Source organism: Panthera tigris, chromosome E1, assembly GCF_018350195.1.
Source record: "Panthera tigris isolate Pti1 chromosome E1, P.tigris_Pti1_mat1.1, whole genome shotgun sequence".
In the NCBI taxonomy this organism is placed as follows: Eukaryota; Metazoa; Chordata; class Mammalia; order Carnivora; family Felidae; genus Panthera; species Panthera tigris.
In genome coordinates this window covers 48964058-48982463 of record NC_056673.1, presented here as the reverse complement: position 1 = coordinate 48982463, position 18406 = coordinate 48964058, and the positions used below count along the sequence as shown (strand labels likewise).

General features: G+C 51.7%; 1 protein-coding gene across 1 annotated transcript in view; it reads left to right on the top strand.

Moving 5' to 3' along the window:
- RGS9 (regulator of G protein signaling 9) overlaps nucleotides 1-18406 on the top strand; it is a 69265-nt gene that overhangs the window by 11987 nt on the left and 38872 nt on the right. Inside the window, exons 3-8 of the mRNA XM_042966735.1 lie at nucleotides 4118-4168; nucleotides 5601-5707; nucleotides 5925-5976; nucleotides 6238-6296; nucleotides 7905-7981; nucleotides 14147-14228. Of these exons, the coding sequence (XP_042822669.1) occupies nucleotides 4118-4168; nucleotides 5601-5707; nucleotides 5925-5976; nucleotides 6238-6296; nucleotides 7905-7981; nucleotides 14147-14228 (428 nt within the window). The remainder of the gene's footprint in view (nucleotides 1-4117; nucleotides 4169-5600; nucleotides 5708-5924; nucleotides 5977-6237; nucleotides 6297-7904; nucleotides 7982-14146; nucleotides 14229-18406) is intronic.

Genomic DNA, 18406 nt, shown 5'->3' with positions numbered 1-18406 from the left:
GGCTATTGTTGATATCACTGCTATAAACATTGGGGGTGCACTTGCCCCTTCGAATCAACATCTTTGTACCCTTTAGATAAAGGATATAATAGTGCTATTGCTGGGTAGGGTAGTTCTATTTTTAATTTTTTGGGGAACCTCCATACTGTTTTCCAGAGTGGCTGCACCAGTTTGCATTCCCACCAGCAGTGCAAAAGAGATCCTTTCTCTCCGCAACCTTGCCAACATCTGTTGTTGCCTGAGTTTTTTTTCAAGTTTATTTATTTCTGACAGAGAGAGAGAGAGACAGAGAGTGAGTGAGCGTGAGCTAGGGAGGGGCAGAGAGAGAGAGGGAGACCCAGAATCCGAAGCAGGCTCCAGGCTCCGAGCTGTCGGCACAGAGCCCGACGCGGGGCTCGAACTCACGAACCGTGAGATCATGACCTGGGCTGAAGTCGGATGCTTAACCGACTGAGCCACCCAGGCGCCCCCTGAGTTGTTAATGTTCGCCATTCTGGTGTGAGGTGGTATCTCATTGTGGTTTTGATTTGTATTTCCCTGATGATGAGTGACGTTCAGCATCTTTTCATGCATCCGTTAGTCATCTGAATATACTGGCATCCTCCTTAACCACCCCACGGGATGGCGCCAGTGTCTCCTTTCTCTGGATGTGGGATAAAGGGGCATCATTTGAGGACATTGGCAGAAGGGACCGAACCACAAAAGAAGAATGAATTTTGATTAATGGGTCGCATATGTCGTACGATTTTGGTTTTTCGGTCAAGAGCGTGTTTCCTACCGAGACATAGTGTCTGCAGAAACAGACAGCTTCTCAAAGCACAAGCCTGGGACTCACCACTCTGTTCTGCTCCTTGTGAACCCTCACTCTCTCCCCCCGCCACGACCTCACTCTTTTTCACTCGAGGTGCCCTGGTCCTGGCAGAGATAAGCTGGCTGACACTGTCCTGTTTCCCTTTCTATCTGCTTGGAAGAAAGAGTGCCCCCACCATCAGTGTATCATGCAGGCTTCCGTGAGTGCAAGCCACAGAAGACCAACCTGGCTGGTTGGAGCAAAAGAGCAGTTGACCCGAAAGGAACAGAGTAGCTCACAGAAGAAAAGGAAACTGACGAGCCACCCCCGGGAGAGGCTAGGAACCAGTGTAGCACAGGCGCCCAAAGAGCAGGAATAAATGGGCAGACTCCCTGCTCAGGGTGGTCCTGCTTCCTCCCAGCCTTTAAGATGTACGGGGGGGTGGGGGTGGTGGGGGGGGGGGGGGGGGTGGGGGGGGTGGGGGTGGTGGGGGGGAACCGGGACCATTCTTCCGAAGGCATCCCTGCCCCGCCCCCCTCCGCTCCTGGTTGTCATTAATTGTGGCCTGGATTCTCCACTGGATTGGGAAGCCTTCACATCGCATCTTTCTCACCTGGGTAACCCCAGTGCTTAGCAGAGCTGCTGGTCAGGCAGGGGGGGGAGGTTTAACAGAAGTTTGCTGAATGCGTGAGCCGGTGCTGGCCTAGCGCTGTGCAGAGAACACTGGACGTCGAGGGGCACCTGGGATTGAATCTTTCAGGTGCCTTTTTCAAGCCGTGTAGCCCTTGCCTCAGTGTTCTTATTTTAAAAGCAGGAATAGTGGGGGGCGCCTGGATGGCTCAGTCGGTTTAAGCATCTGACTTCGGCTCAGGTCATGATCTCAAAGCTCGTGAGTTTGAGCCCTGCGTCGGGCTCTCCGTTGACGGTGCAGAGTCTGCTTTGGATCATCTCTCTCCCTCTCTCTCTGCCCCTCACCCGCTTGTGCACTCTCTCTCTTTCTCTCTCTTAAAAATCAATAAATGAACATTAAAAAAAAAAAAGCAGGATTTGCAATCCCTGTCTACGAGAATGATGGCGGGTGTTAGGTGAGATAGTACTGTGCACGTGGTCAGCAAGCATGGATGCTTGATGTGTGGTGACAGCAGGCGATTCCCCACACTGTGTCACTTAACACCCACAACAAAGTTAGGGATAGACACGACCATCCGCATTTTGCAGGTGGGGCCATGGAGAAGCAGAGAGGCTCAGCAACGTGTCCCCGTGTCACTACACTCACACGTGGCCGAGCTTGGATCTGATCCCAGCTGTGTGACTCCAGTGTCCATACCCTTACCCACTGTCAGTGCGCATAAGCTGCTCTTTTTCCTTGCACACGGGGCGCCCGTGGTTCCTGGATTTGGCCGAGGCGGCCGACCCTGCCATGTGTTCTCTTGTTCCTCCTGTGTGGGTGAATTTCAGCTGCCGCTGGAACGGGTCTCAGGGAGAAGCCTTGGGTCCTGCATCAGCACTAATAAAAGCAAACCGGGTAATCAGTCTCTAACTCCTCAGATGGCAGGTGACCCAGGACTTCTGGGGATGACCGTGGCTGACGCGGAGGCTGCCACGCTATTAGCATAGACCACGTGGTGCCGATGCCGGTGGCTCTGTAATCCCATTTGGTCTATTTCGGGAAGCAGTCAAGTGGATGAGAAAACCCTCGGCTCCTTGGTGGAGAGCGCTAATCAAACTGCTGTCTGCTTGGGTCTCTCTCTCTCTCTCTCTCTCTCGGTCTACATGCCTCCCGAGTAGCATTCAAGGAAACCTGGGGTGGAAAGTCTAAAACATCCAGTCCTAGGATTTTAAGGAGGATTTTAGATGAAGGCTTTTGCTTGAGAACAGCCAACCAGGGGTGAATAAAACTAAGAACAATAGACGAGAACCCACTGGAAGCGAGAACGGTGGGCATATGGGCAAGGACAGAGATAATGTCTGAATGTTTGTGCCCCAGGGCATGGATAGGAAGGTAAGAATTACAGGTTGTCCATCCTAAGTCATGCTGCGGGCAGGTAATTAAGCCCAGAGAGTGTGTGAGTGGGTGATAAGGGCCTTCCCTGGAAGGCCCCAGAAGAAATGCCCCTTCACTGGCTCTGAAGAGGGAAGTATCTATCACGGGCAACAGTCCAGCCACAAGGACACGGGCATTGGGGTCTCAGACCCGGATCCTCCTTCTTGATGTGTGCTGTGGGCCAGTTCTCATGCAGGCAGGGGTCCAAGGTTGGCCTGTGAAGTTGCTGGAAAATGTGGTTATTGCTGTTTGCCAGATGGTGTCTGGTGAAGGGTGGTTCCTTCCAGGACATCTCATCTTTCTTCAGGGGAACTATTGCCTTCCTCGTACAAGGAGTCTGTTCCACTAAGGGGGTGCAGGGCCCAGGTTGAGGAGGAACCACACAGCTCCTTGGGGTCCTGCAACAGTTCTGGATTGCTTTTGGAACTTGGCTCGCTTTGGCCCTTAGATAAATCTGAATCCTTGGGAGATGGGCGGGAGGGGGTGCTTCTTCTCTCCTGATCTTGCCTGATCTCATCCCTGTCTGCCTCACCTGCTTTTTTTTTCCCTCACCAGTCTTCACTCTGCATTATTGTTCCCAGGCTGGCCCCTAAGACCTGCCGAGCCCAGGGCCTGACTGCAAATGGTGTTCCCGTTCCATTGTCTGAAGTTATAAATCAATTCACAGAGTATTACTAGAATATGTCCCACCCTCCTGCTTCGACCAGAGTACTTTCACAATGACCTGAGAGGCCAGGTCTGAATTTTGAATTTTTGGACTCTTCAGAGTTCTGCCTGGGAACTTGGGAGCCGGGGAGAACCATCCCCTACCCTTGGCTCATTCCCACTTTTCCTCCCATCCCTGGCTCTGATGTCCCTTCATGTGACCAGGCTCCATCTGGAGCCCCACAGGCAGCATGCCTTGGGTCTGGTTTTTTTCAGGGCTCAGACTTAGGCTCTTTACTTCCTACTTGATAAATACTAGTCCATGCACAAATTATTGTAAGGTAAGGAAATAAGCACCACAAGAGAGGTGAAGATTGAGGGTGTGGGGGGATGTTAAGCTGGAAATCTGGCCGGAGTCAGATCGTGGACGACCCTGAATTATGGGTTGTGGGGTTTTGGGTTGAACATAGTGACGGGGGTGTGGTGGAGGGGAGGCCCTGAAAGTTTTGAGCCAATGAGGGATGAGATCACAGCTGAGCCTGGAGGAGACCCCGTGGGGTAACAGCGTGGAGGAGGGTGTGGAGGTCGGGGGCTGGGCTGGGAAACTCTGATGATGGCCAAATACCTCTGGTTTGCAGGCAGTGATATTCTCCAGTGGATCGCCCAGCGGCTTTGGATCTCCAATCTGGGTGAGAGCTCCTCAGGCACTCCGTCGACAAGGACCAAAGAATCTCTGGAGGCCAGAGACTAAATGGAGGCTTAGCCTCCGTCTCTGAGAAATTGACATTGGAGAGACAAGGCATTCGTGTGAAAAACAACCAGAATCAGAAGTGAAGGCATGACAGATAATTGGGGAAGAAAAATGGTTGTTTCATTCAAAATATTGGGAGCACGTAAATCACAGGCAACCGGGGAAGAATCAGTCAAGACAGAAGTCTTGGAGGGGTGATGCACACATACAGCTGGTCTCGAAAGAAGGGCCGCTAGCGGACTGTGGAGGGGAGTTCCGAGGGTCTGTCTTCCCAGAGGGGAAACCAGCAAGAGCAGTGGTGTAGAAATGGACTGAATGAGACAGAGAGGGGGACGAGGGGGAAATTGGGAGCAATGACTTCAGCTGGGTATGGAGGGCAGGGGAGGGACAGGCGTGTAGCTGGCTTATTTGCAGATTCCAAGTTTCGTCTGGGAGGCAGCCAATAGGAGGTCATGGGGGAGTTTTGAGCCATATGTGTGATAATCATATGTAAACTAGGATGTTTGCAGCACTTTGAGGGATGGGTTGGAACAGAAGGAATCTGAGGCACAGACTTCCCACTAGGAAAAAAGGCTCTTGGTATCACACGGCATAGAAAATGAGACTTGTCTACGATGGGGGGGGGGGCGGGGAGTGAGACATGAAGAAGGAGGGATGGGGAGAAAGTCTCTCAAAGCGTTGGCGGCTGAGATACAGGAGAGGTTGTGGGTTGGGTCCTTGGGCCCGAGGACGGCAGGGATAGAAAATTCTCTCGATGATGGCAAGACACCTGCTTCATTGGTGACTCTGAGAAAGAGCCAGGAAGGTTTTCCTTTAATTGATGCAAATCCAGAAACAAGGCTATGTTTCCAAGCACATTGGAGGTGGGCTAGGTAATAAAGTGAGGTGGGGAGGAACAGGGGGGATCCGTACCTAGGTTGCTGGTAGAATGGAGCTTGGGGATAGAAGTTGACAGTAAACATGTCCTCCTCTTTCCTTTCCTTTTTGAGGGAGGAACTCTCTGGTGGTCAGAGACATTCTCTCCCTGCTCCTGGGGACTTCTCCAGACCCAAAGGGCCCAAAGAAGCTTCTCCAAACATCTTCAGTGGACCACCTGTGATACCCATGAACATTTGGGTTCTCTGGTTCCCCCCAGACTTATGAGTTGTCATTCTTGGGGGTCGAGCTGGGGAAGTCTTCTTCTTACCATGCTCCCCAGCTGAAATTTGCCCATAGCCAAGTTCAGGAACCACTGTCCTCTCTCCTCAGATGAAGTGCTGTTTGGATGAGGCGCCTCTCCTGGAGTTTGGGGTGCTCTGTGGGGGATGGGCAATGAGCTTCTGCCTTCAGCGTCCGCTGTTAACTTCCATGTCTTAACTGTTTCTTCCCAGAGGCACAGAACTTGGGCAACTTTATTGTCAAATATGGCTACATTTACCCTCTGCAGGATCCCAGGAATCTCGTACTCAAGCCTGACAACAGCCTCTACCGGTTTCAGGTGGGTCTTGGCCTTGACCTTGGTGTTAATATAGGATTAATCTTATCTGAGAAGGTAATTGCATGGCTTCATATCCTCACAGATCAGAACTTTAGAAATGGTGGGGGAGGGGGCTGAGGTCGTTTCATCTCAAGCCGCAGGGCTGGGGGCCCAGGGGGACAGTCAACAGCGTGGGTTGTAAGCCCACGCTTACGTGCTTTCCTGGTTTCTTTTATAGACGCCGTATTTCTGGCCCACCCAGCAGTGGCCGGCTGAAGATACAGACTATGGTAAAACTCCATCCCCCTATGCCTTTGGTAGTGCTCAACATGCTGCTTATTTACTTGCTGCACCTTGGTGACGTTTGTCTTACTGTCATCATGACCTTTATGTCCGTTCACATCTGTATTGGGTGTGTTCCCAGGGAAGGGAGCAAGGATCTGCTGAAACTTCTCCCTACCAAGCCAAGCACAGCAGCCTTGTGCAATAATGGCGCAGATGCAGTTTTAAAATATGGTGATGATGGAAAATGTCATTGCTTTCTTTTGCAGCCATCTATCTAGCCAAGCGAAATATAAAGAAGAAAGGGATTTTAGAAGAATATGAAAAGGTACAGACATGCTTTCAAATATAAGTTATTATAATTGGAATAAAGTCTTGAGCTGTTTTTTTTCCTCTTCCCCCTTGGTTACATCATGTGTACCCTCATCATCCATCCATCCATCATCCATCCATCCATCCACCCACCCATTATTTATTCATCCATCATCCATTCATCCATCCACAATCTACCCATCCGTCCATCCACCATCTATCCATTCATCCATTCACCGTCCATCCATGCACCATACATCTATCATCTATCACCTATCCATCCACCCACCCACCGTCTATCCATCCATTACCCATCCACCCACCTACCCACCCATCCACCATCCATCCATCCATCCACCCACCTACCCACTCATCCACCATCCATCCATCCACCCATCCACCCACCCACCCATCCACCATCCATCCATCCACCCACCCATCCACCCATCCACCATCCATCCATCCATCCATCATCCATCCATCCACCATCCATCCATCCATCCATCCATCACCCATCCATCCATCATCCACCATCCATCCATCCATCATCCATCCATCATCCATCCATCCACCATCCATCCATCCACCCACCCATCCACCCATCCACCATCCATCCATCCATCCATCCATCATCCATCCATCATCCATCCATCCACCATCCATCCATCCACCCATCCATCCATCCATCCATCCATCCATCCATCCATCATCCATCCACCATCCATCCATCCACCATCCATCCATCCATCCTTCCATCCATCCATCCATCCATTCATCTATCCATCCATCCATCCATCCATCATCCATCCATCCACCATCCATCCATCCATCCATCACCCATCCATCCATCATCCACCATCCATCCATCCACCCACCATCCATCCATATACTATTCATCCATCCATCTATTTGGAAGCAGCTTACTGAAATAAATTCTTCCCCATGTCAAGCTTCAGTTTCTCCTGCTGTAATTTAAGCCCTTGCCTCCGTGGCTACTGGACACACAGTAGCTACTCCCTTCCGTTCGCTGTCCTATTAATGAGACAATTAATATGCATGATAATGGACATTATGTGATAAACAGATGTGAACTTGAGTTTGTGATGGGAAAACAATAGTGTAGCTTTGCTTTTAGGCCGCATGAGTCAGATTTCTCAAAGAACACACGCATCCCTCAAAAGGCTAGATTCCTGTGCAGACAGCAACAATCTTGCTGTGTTTTTATTCTTTACAAATATGTATTTCGAAGGGCCCACATCATACCAATGTTAGGATTTGTCTTTGTGCATTTGTGATGCTCTGTTGTTGAATACTGAGTTTCTACATTTCCCCTCACACGATTCCCCTCTTCCTAATCAGATTTGGGATACATTTATTAAAAAAAAATCCAAGCCAGGGTGTGGCTTTTTGAGAAGCTTTAGATCTTTTTGTGAGGGCTTTTGTTGTGAAGGCTTTTTGAGAATTCAGTGCTACCTTCTGAGTGAATGCCTTCGCAAAGCTGGGATGGGAGATCCTCTGGCTGCGTCTAGAGCCAGGGGCATGCCCTCATTGACTTAGAGCTTGCTTCCTTCTGCACACAGCCTATGTTGTGGGGCTTAGCGTTCTTTTTGTTCTCCATTTCTAGGAAAATTACAACTTCTTGAACAAAAAAATTAACTACAAGTGGGACTTTGTCATTATGCAGGCCAAAGAACAGTACAAGTGAGTGAAAGATCACGTTTGTCTGTTGGTCCTTCCTCCCTCCTTTCCTTCTTTGTTTCCTTTGATCGTAACAAACCTTTATTGGGCTTTTACTGTCAAACGCTGGGCTCGGCATGGGGAATATGAAGGCACAGTCTGGGTTCAGGTGGACGAGCAAACAGGCTGTGATGCTACACTGAGATGAGGTCTCACACAGGTGTCTGCAGGAGAGCTGGAGAAACAGCATTGAACCTGAGGCTGCCTAGGAGGTTGCCGGGGGGAAGGGTGGTGCTGGCGGATGGAGAAGGGCGAGGTGAGAGGAAGGATCTTCAAAGCAGAGAGAACCAGAGTCTGGAATCGGGGGAATGCCCACTTGATGCAGTTTTGTGTAGCTGGAGCAGAGAGCACAGAGCCTGGAACCGAGAGAAGTGAGACCCGACATGTTAGCAGGAGCAGATCGGGAGAGGGTTTAGCGCTAAGGGCCATGGGAAGCCATAAAAAGATCTAAAGCAGATTTGCACAGTAGAACCACCCACGACTGGTCTCATTTGCCTGCCGTCCACTTCAGAACTGGAGCCGGAAGTCCCCGTGAAGGCTCTGCCTTGTCTACGAGAGCCAGATGTCAATGATGCAGAGAGTGAATCCGTCAGGACGATGTTAGGCTGTCGTAACAAACAGCCCCCCAAGCCTCAGGAGCACAAAACCACGGGTTGATTTCTTGCCTGCGCTTCATGTCCACTGTGGCTTAGCTGGGGCCCTGACATGCTTTGTGCCCACTCTGGGACCCGTGCTGAAGAAGCGGCACCATCCGGGCTTCGCCTGTTGCTGGAGTAGAGGGAGGCAGAGCCTGTATGGGTCACGAGCGATGCATGTCACTTGTGTTCACAATTCATTAGCCCAACAAAGCGGCTCCTATGGTGGTGCCCAGCTTTAAACTCCTTTGGGTGGGGATGTACAATCCTACTGTGTGCCTGTGATGTGGGGGAGTCAAGAATACCTGGGGACCAATACCAGATATTACCAAAATGGGTGAGTCCAGTCAGCCTCACTTGCCCAGGCAGGTCCAGTTTCTGGAAGGTCTTCCCTTGCTGGTGCGTGGCTGGGCTGAACAGTGGAATCTCATCAAAGAGCCTTGGGATCTAAGTAGTGGTGGATTGGTTAGGGCTCTCTACAGAAACAGAAATACTAGGATATGTATGTATGTATATCAGAGGTTTATGGTAAGGAATTGGCCCATACAACTACAGAGGCTGCGAAGTGACATGACCTACGGCTGGCAGGCTGGGGATCCAGAAGCCCTGGTGTGATAGGTTCGTCTGGAGGCTAAGCAGCTGGAGGCCCGGACGCTGACGTTTCAGTTGAGCCTGAAGGCAAGGAAAGACTGATGTCCCAGCTCAAGGCCACCAGGCAGGAGGGATCCCCTCTCATTTGGGGGAGATCAGTCTTTTTGTTCCATTCAGGCCTTCAACTTTAAAATACCCTCAGCTGAAAACATCCTCAGGGATACATCCAGAATAACATTTGACCAACTGTCTGGGCACCCCATGGCCCAATGAAGTTGACACAAAATTAGCCATCACAAGAGGGTGAGCGCTGTTATGCAGAAGTGCCTGTTAGGGGCGGGGCGGCAGGGGGGGGACATAAAAGTTCTAATGGCAGATGGCTTTATTGCTTCGGAGAGGGACTGTCTGCTCTGAGGCTTTAAATTCAGGTAGAGGAGCATTACTGAGAGACCTGGAGCGGGTCTTTCGCCGCTGACATGTTTCTGCCTGGGTGTGCCTGAGGCAGAACAGCTGCGGGGAGTGCTCTAACCTCCCATCACTTGTGTTTGTTCATAAGGTTTCATTTGGTGAGTTCGTGTACTGCCTCCGTTTATGATGGTGAGAGCAAGTGCTCACAGCAGGAACTCTTGTCACCCCTCACATCCACAAATGGGGAAATGGAGGCTTAGAGAGGTTAAAAAGTCCTTGGCAAAGTCGCTCTTGAGGTAATGGTCAAGGCTGGGCTAGTGTTACTTAGGTCTAGTCGATGCACCAGTTTTGAGTTTCGGCTGGGTTCCACACTGGGCTGGAACCGCCTCATCCTCCTCCACCTCTCTGCTCTGAGCAGGATAGCCCAGCGATCCTGACATGCCTTCCAGGACGCCCTAGCTGTGTGTGCAACTCAGGGCTATTCTCAGTGGCTCCCCCAGGCCCTACCACTCAGACTTGGCCTTAGCCTGGACAGAGCTCTGCGTTGCCGTGTCATAGGGCATCCCCTCCTCCATCGTTTCTAGCTGCTTTGGGATGAGCGATTCCGGAAAGACTCCGTCCTTCTGAGATACTGGCTTTTCCCTACCAATTCCATTGCTTAACTCAAAGGCTGCCTCCGATTTCAGCTCTAGGATGTGCAGCGGCGAATTTTATGTGTTAACTTGGCTAGGCCGTGGTACCTAGACAGCAGGGCCACCACCAGTCTATGATGACACTGTGAAGGTATTTTTTAGACGAGGTTAACATTCACATCAGTAGACTTGGAGTAAAGCAGATTACCTCCGTAGTGTGGGTGGGCCTGATCTAATCAATTGAAGGCTTTAACTAAAAAGGCTGAGGGCTTTTTTTTTTAATTTTTAATTTTTATTTTTTTTACAATATTTACAAAAAATTTAACATTTATTTGTTATTGAGAGACAGAGAGACACAGAGTGTGAGTAGAGGAGGGACAGAGAGAGGGGGAGACACAGCATCTGAATTAGGCTCCAGGCTCTGAGCCGTCGGCACAGAACCCGACGCAGGGCTCGAACTCAGACGGCGAGATCATGACCTGAGCCAAAGTCAGATGCTCAACCGACTGAGCCACCCAGGCGCCCCTTTAATCTTTGTTTTTAATTTTTATTTTTGAGAGAGAGTGAGAGACAGAGTGTGGGTGGGGAGGGGCAGAGAGAGAGAGAGAGAGAGAGAGAGAGAGAGAGACATAGACTCTGAAGCGGGCTCCAGGCTCCCAGCGGTTAGTGTAGAGCCCGACACGGGGCTCGAACCCACAAACCGTGAGATCGTGAGATCGGGAGCTGAAGTTGAATGCTTAACCGACTGAGCCACCCACGTGCCCCAAAGACTGAGGTTTTCCGAGGCAGAAGTAGTTCTGCCTTCAGATTGCCTTTGGACTCAAGTTGCAACATCAGCCGTTTCCTGGGTCTCCAGCCTGCTGGCATGTCTTGTGGAATTTAGACTTGCCAGCTTCCTCAGTTGTGTGTTACTCAACAAATAAACTCTGCCCCTATCTATCTATCTATCTATCTATCTATCTAATCTCCTACCGGTTCTGTTTCTCTGCAGAACCCCGATTAATACAAACACAGGGTCTCACCACAAAGTTAGGTTGGCTGTGTGTATGTGTCGGTGGCTCATGAGGTAGCCATTTGGTTATACTGAGCCTCTCAACACAAACCTCTATTCCGAATCCCAGACTCATTGCATGTTGATGTCGCATCTCAAACATAACTTGTTCGTATTTGAATGTTTCGCTCCCTTGCACCCCAAACCTCTTCCTCTAGTGTTACCCCCATCAGTACAGGGAACCCCATTTACCTCCTGCCCACAAGCCCTCATGCCCCCTGTGTAGTTGTCCAGTCCTGTTGCCACTTCTGGCAAAATTCCTGCCACCCTCCTCCTCCTCTGTGTGCCCCCCCTTCCCCTGAGTTGGTTGAACCAACCTCGCTGTCACCCAGGCCATGGCAGTATCCCCCCCAGTTGGCCTCTTTGCTCCCATGTGCCCCTATTTTTAAAATATATTTATTTAGTTTTGAGAGAGAGAGAGAGAGATGCACAGAGCGTGAGTGGGGGAGGGGCAGAGAGAGGGGGAGACCCAGAATCCGAAGCAGGCTCCAGGCTCCGAGCTGTCAACACAGAGCCTGACGCGGGACTCGAACTCACGAGCCGCGAGATCATGACCTGAGCTGAAGTCGGACGCTTCGATGACTGAGCCCCCCAGGTGCCCCTGCTGCCATTTTTGAAACAAAAATAGAGCCCTGTCACCCTTCAGAGTGAGAGATCTCTCAGTTCAAATGTCACATGCTCAAAGAGGCTTTTCTGATTAGTCGTTGTTATTGCACATAGATCATCCTAAAAGTGGTTCAAAACAGCAACAGTCACTTTATTATCTTTCAAGGTTTCTGTTGGTCTGGAATTTGGGAAGGGCTTGGCTGGGCAGTTCTGGATCTGAGTCTCTCACATGGTTGTGGTGAGAGGGCTGGAGCTGGGGGCCCTCAGCACCTGGCTGGGCATTTCCTGCCCTCGTCTTGTAGCCTCTGGACTGCTTGGGCTCCCTCACAACATGGTGGCATTAGGGCAGTCACATTGCTTGCAGGTGGTTGGAAGCTTCAAGGGCAGATATTCCAGTGAGGAGGATGGCAGCTGTCCCACCTTTTAGGGCCCAACCTCAAACATCGCAGTTTGCCATTTCTGACATATTATATTGGGTTGAAACAGCCACAAGAAACCCATCTGGGCCCCAGGAGGGGAGGACATAGACCCTCCTCTCGATGGGAGGAATGCCAAGGAATTGTAGACAGATTAACAAGCTCCACAGGGGCCATCTGAGATTGTGCATTAGAGCACCTGAACTTTTCCTTAGAGCTCATAAAGCAGTATGTAATTGTATTTCTTTTTTTATTTTCTCCTTTTAATATCTTAAAATTTATTTATTTACTTCGAGATAGAGAGCACAAGCGGGGAAGGGGCCAACAGAGGGAAGAGAAATCCCAATCAGGCTCCGTGCTGTCAATGCAGAGCCTGATGCAGGCTTTGAACATGTGAACCATGAGATCATGACCTGAGCTGAAATCAAGAGTCAGACGCTTAACTGACAGAGTCACTCATGTGCCCCTTTCTTCTTCTTCTTTTTTTTTTTTTAATATTTATTTTTGAGAGAGAGAGCAAGAGAGCACAAGCAGGGAAGGGTCAGAGAGAGGGACAGAGGATCCGAAGCGGGCTCTGCGCTGACAGCAGCCAGTCTGATGCTGGTCACAGAAGAGCCAGAGAAGAAGCCAGAAAGGACCATTACTGTAAATTAGCGATCGGCTGTATTCATAAGACTCTCCAGCATTGTGGAAACTCCACAGTGCCTTGGGCCGTCTGTGGCCCATCCTCCTGAGGACTCGGGGTAGTTAACCTGGTGGAAAATCCAGTTAGGCCGGCAAGGGGAAGGAGAAGGGATGGTGTTTATATTTAATTTCCAGAGGAAGTTGGCAAAACACCCTACTGGAATGGCACTCTCCACCCACCTGGCCCTCTAGATGTGATGATGTTATTGACGATGCATTCACTGGTGGATAAATCTGCTGTCTCTGTCTTCTGGAGGGCATGTACGTCATCCCACGTTGCCTGGAAAAACAGCATAGCCACGTGGGTGCAGGTCGCCGTGGAAATAGTGGCAAATGGGGCCCCTGGCACCGTAATTAATGTCGCCCGGCTTCCGTAGGAGGAGAGCACAGCATCATTTCCTATCCATAATGGGAGAAGGGGGAGAGAGAGATAAGAGGGAAGATACATAGCCTTTCACCATAATCAGTTGGGTTTGGAAAAAACCCCGACTTGGCACGAACTCTGTGAAGTGACAGAGCGGGAATGACCGGGAGGGAGACACACACGACCCCCCCCCCCCCGCCCCCACCCCCACCCAAGGCCCAGCATCATCCCTGGTAGCAAGCTCTGGCATTGCCTGCTGCCACTTGTCCGGGTGTTGACCACGGTGTTTATCGAAGCAGGGAAATGTTAAGCCAGGTGGTCCAATGTCATCAACCCCGAATGTCGTCCGCACTCGCTGTGGTGGTGAAGGTGGAGGGGATTCGATTCTGGGGCTGAGTCACGGTGGCGTGGCTGCGTAGCAGCACAGGGCTGTCGGGTAGCGCGGTGCTCTGCCCCTTGCTGCCACCGTGACCCTCTGTGGGGCGTTCAGTCTGTCTTTACTTCAGTCCGTCGAGCTGCGAGGTGAGACAAGGTCACTGGGGGGGATTACGTGAGTTCACACGCGTGAGAGGACCTAGCACGTGAGGGTGATATTAGTGTTTGCTGTCATTGTTACGATTATGGGCAAACACAGATGACTTGGAGAGGCGGGGGGAGTGGTCTGGGGCTTTGGGGATGGGCTGCATCACTGAGCAAACAGAGCAAAGTCTCACTGGCCTTGATGCGGCTTTTGGTTTTTCAGGACTGGGAAGGAAAGGAATAAAGCGGACAGGTATGCGTTGGATTGCCAGGAGAAGGCGTACTGGCTGGTCCACCGATGCCCTGTGAGTATTATCCTTCCTGGTCCCACCCATCTGTCACCCTGTCCTCACCGTCCCTTTTGCTGGCTCATCTCCCTCTGGGGCTGGAACTGAATCAGCAAGAGTGGTGGCTTAGTGTTGGGTTAACATCCAGGTGCCTCTCGGTGGAAGAGGAAAGAGACGGCTTGGAAAGAATGAGCTTGTGGCTCATCTGTTGGTCTGTTGGTGTTGGGTCTAAGTGAAGGCAGCCGTGGGAGGAACCTGAATGAGCTTGCCTTTTATAAGAGGTGGAATTGTGTGTGTGTGTGTGTGTGTGTGTGTGTGTGTGTGTGTGCGCCATGATACCTTGGAAAAGGAGCACGGGAAGAAAAAACTAGAACCCAGGCTCCATGTAAAATGCTGCAGGGAACTGGAAGCCATGCCTTGTGTCTCTTGCTCCCTCTCCGTTTGCTTTTCTAGATCCTTCCCCAGCAGCCGAGGCGGGAGGGGGCTAGAGGGAAGGAGTGTGTGCTGTGCCTCCCTGCTCAGAGCTCGGGGACTTTAAGTGGCCCAGAGAGACAAGCTGCGTATAAGTGACGTCACTTGTTACCGCTGGTTACCCGGGAAGTGGTAGTCCCGCCTCCCGGCAGAGAAGCGTGCTGTCCCGGTCACCCACTGGGGTTAACTCTGCTGCCTCAGTTTACTCCAGTGTCAGACCCAGGTGCTGCCCACAGGTCGCTACAGGGATTCTGAAAAGCGAACGCAAATGTCATTCCTCTTCTTCCTCCACTTTTCCTGCCCGTCAGGTGGCCGAATTCTCAGAACCAGCACGTGAGCTGGGTCGGTCATGGTGCCAAAGCTTCTGGGGTTTTGAACTTGGAGCTCGTCAGATTTGGGCCATTTGGGCCATTTTCTTTCTACATTCAGAACCAGATATCGCATGCGGTGTGCCATCTGGGGGGGCATCGATTTGCACGCCTCGCTGCTGAGGTCAAGGTCCTGGGTTGATCCCCAAGAAGCTTGTTGGGCTTTGCTTTGTTTCAGGCTTCCTTCCCCTAGACAAACCAGTTAGCTGACGCCCGACACAGGTCCCCTGGGTGAAGGAGTGCCGACTGGGATGACAGGGTCCTGGAGAGACAGCCAAAAACGCCTTCCCCACCCCTCCCCTTCGTAGCTCAGGAGTGACATCTTTGTTCAGCCTGCCTCCTGTCATCTGTTCCTAACCGGGGAGCCTTGGTGAGGATAAGGGCAAATGGCGGGTAAGCCTCTCATCTGGCAAGATGTTCTGGTGCCCGTGGCACTCGTGATGGAGGGGACCCTGCTCCTTGCACGGTGGAGAATGGCTTCCGTGGTACATGCAGAGACTCCGTGGTGGGGAAATAGCTGGGTGACTGCATCTCTTGCGACGTGACATCGACGGGCTGTGCACAGGATCCGCCCCGGGTCTCTCTCCTCCCCTCTGTCCTCGCAACCACGAGGCCTGTAGGGAACAGAGTGAAAACCAGATGATCTGAGTTCTCCCCATGTCTTGGGGAAAGCTCTCAGCCCCCGCCCCAGGCAACTGGCCGAGTGGCTCCTCACGGTATGATGCACAAGTCGCTGAATTTGACAAGGCGACTCTGTGATTACTGCCTCTACCATCACCTGTGCCGCCTCCAACCCACCACCACTGATCCCGCTTCCTCCGCCTCCACCGGCACCATTGTGACTGTTGCCGCCGCCATCATCGTCATCAATCACAGCAGACCCAACTGAGCACATAAGTGTGTGCTGGGCACTGTGCGAGCATCCTTCTGCATCCGTTCCCTCATCTCATCTTTGCAGCCCCGTGTAGAAGGTGGTATTATTAGTCCCATTCTGCTGATAAGGATGCTGAGGCTCAGGGATGTTGCCAAAGTTGCACAGCTAGTGAGTGTCAGAGGAGCTCTCTCTCCGGTCCCTCTGCTCTTATGCCGCCCACGACAGTGTCCCGTGATGTCTTAGCGCATCCGAAGGCCTTTTTGTAACCTCCCCGGTCATTAACGCATCGCATGAATCACTGCTGCTCCAACGAACATGATGCCAGGGTTCCAAGGTACCCAGTCCCTCTTTGATAGCGCCAGGGAGCCAAGTTCGCCATGACGTTCTGGTGTACCCGGGGCAGTCGTAAAACCCTGTGGACGCAAAACTGTTCTCGCATCCAGTCTCCATCAGTGCTGCCCCCCAAGCCAAAGCTGGACCAGAAGTCAAAGATGAGGCTGGGGAGCATCTGGCTCCTGCTCTCCCCAACTTTTTTTTTTTTAACTTAAAAAAAATTTTTTTAACGTTTATTTATTTTTGAGACAGGGAGAGACAGAGCATGAACGGGGGAGGGTCAGAGAGAGGGAGACACAGAATCTGAAACAGGCTCTAGGCTCTGAGCTGTCAGCACAGAGCCCGACGCGGGGCTCGAACTCACGGACCGCGAGATCACGACCTGAGCCGAAGTCGGCCCCTTAACCGACTGAGCCACCCAGGCGCCCCTTTTTTAACTTTTTAAAACGCTTATTTATTTTTGAGAGAGAGAGAGAGAGAGTGTGAGTGGGGCGAGGGGCAGAGAGAGAGAGAGAGAGAGAGAGAGAGAGGGAGACGCAGAATCCGAAGCAGGCTCCAGGCTCTGAGCCATCAGCACAGAGCCCGATGCAGGGCTCGAACTCATAAGCCGTGAGACCTGAGTCGAAGTTGGACCTTTAGCCAACTGAGCCACACCCAGGCGCCCCCATCTCCCCGACTTTCTTAAAACACGGCCCGCCTCCCGGTGGAATGTTCCGTTTGAGGGGCGTCCTGCTTGAAGTCTGTCTCAGCCTAGGTAGAAATCGAGCAGTTGGACTGACAGACCCACGAAGCCCAGGGGCTTAGGGACTGTCAGACTGTCTCCAGGAGACCCAAACAAACTGTCACCTCAGTGGGAGAAAAGCCAGCCAGGCAAACAAAGCTTTTGGCTCCGTGGAGTCTAGAACCAACTGTGTGTGGACTGTCTGGAACCAACTGTCATAGCGTGGGACATGGCTTGCTGTTACCCAGCCGTCCCCTTGTGTGTTCAGTGATCCGTGAAACCTTCGTGAGCCCTGACTCCGGGCCAGCTGAGGTGGGTTCTGGGCGTAAAACAACTGCTAAAAAGTCCTCAAGCCCCTGCCCATATTAAGCCCTTGACGAGGATGATCCCACTTACCTGATGACAATGCCGCCCAATAGGGAGTCTCCCTATCGCTGTTATCCCGACGGGGCCGGCGATCAAGGCTCAGAGATGGTCAGTAGGTTGCACAGCACTGGGATGTGAATCCACATCTGTCTGACGAGCTCCCGCTCTAGGAGGTGCGCCCGCACGTGGTCCCCTCTCCCAGCTCGGGGGGTGCAAAATCCAAATCGTGGTAACGGGCTAGCAGCACTGCTCCAGAGGTAAGGCTTAAGTGCCGAGGGGGCACAGCGCGGGGTGATTGGTTAAGGGGGTGGTGGGAATGTGGTGCCAGATGCTGTAGCAGGGATATCAGCACAGACGGAGGCCAAGACCACCCTCGGGATGTGGGATGGGAGGTGGTGGCTGAGGGATCCGGCCCAACCCCCATCCTGAGCCCAAACGCTACCTGTAACTCAGCATGGATGTGCTGGGGACTGGGTCTAGAAGGGGAGAATGATGAAGGAAAAGTGATGTTCCCCTCCCACTTTTTAACCTGCTGCATCCGGGCAGGATGCCAACAAGAGTTACTTGTGTAAGGCAGCAGAGGGAGAACGAGGGAGAACGGTTCCTTCAGAGAAGTCACCTGGGGGCTTTCCGTGAGTCTTTGCTGCACCGGCTGTGACTTCTGGGTCTCTCGAGGATCTGGTCGCTGACGTCTGGACCATGGACACATGAAGGATATGGTCCAGGGATGCAGGTGGTGTGTGCTTTAAACCACGCGGTCGCTTGTCTGAGTATCAAGCTAAATGGCCTTCACGTCAACCGCGAACTCTGCCCGGTCACCAGAGAAGAGAGTGGCTGCCTTCCGTTTCCTGTCAAGGTTGGGCTGAATGTCCAACAACAGCGAGATGGCAAAATAAATTTAAGTAAATAAATGGCTTTAAATCTTTTAAAAAATTTTTAACGTTTTATTTACTTTTGAGAGACAGAGACAGAGATGGAGACAGAGCACGAGTTGGGGAGGGGCAGAGAGAGAGGGAGACAGAATCCCAAGCAGGCTCCAGGCTCCGAGCTTTCAGCACAGAGA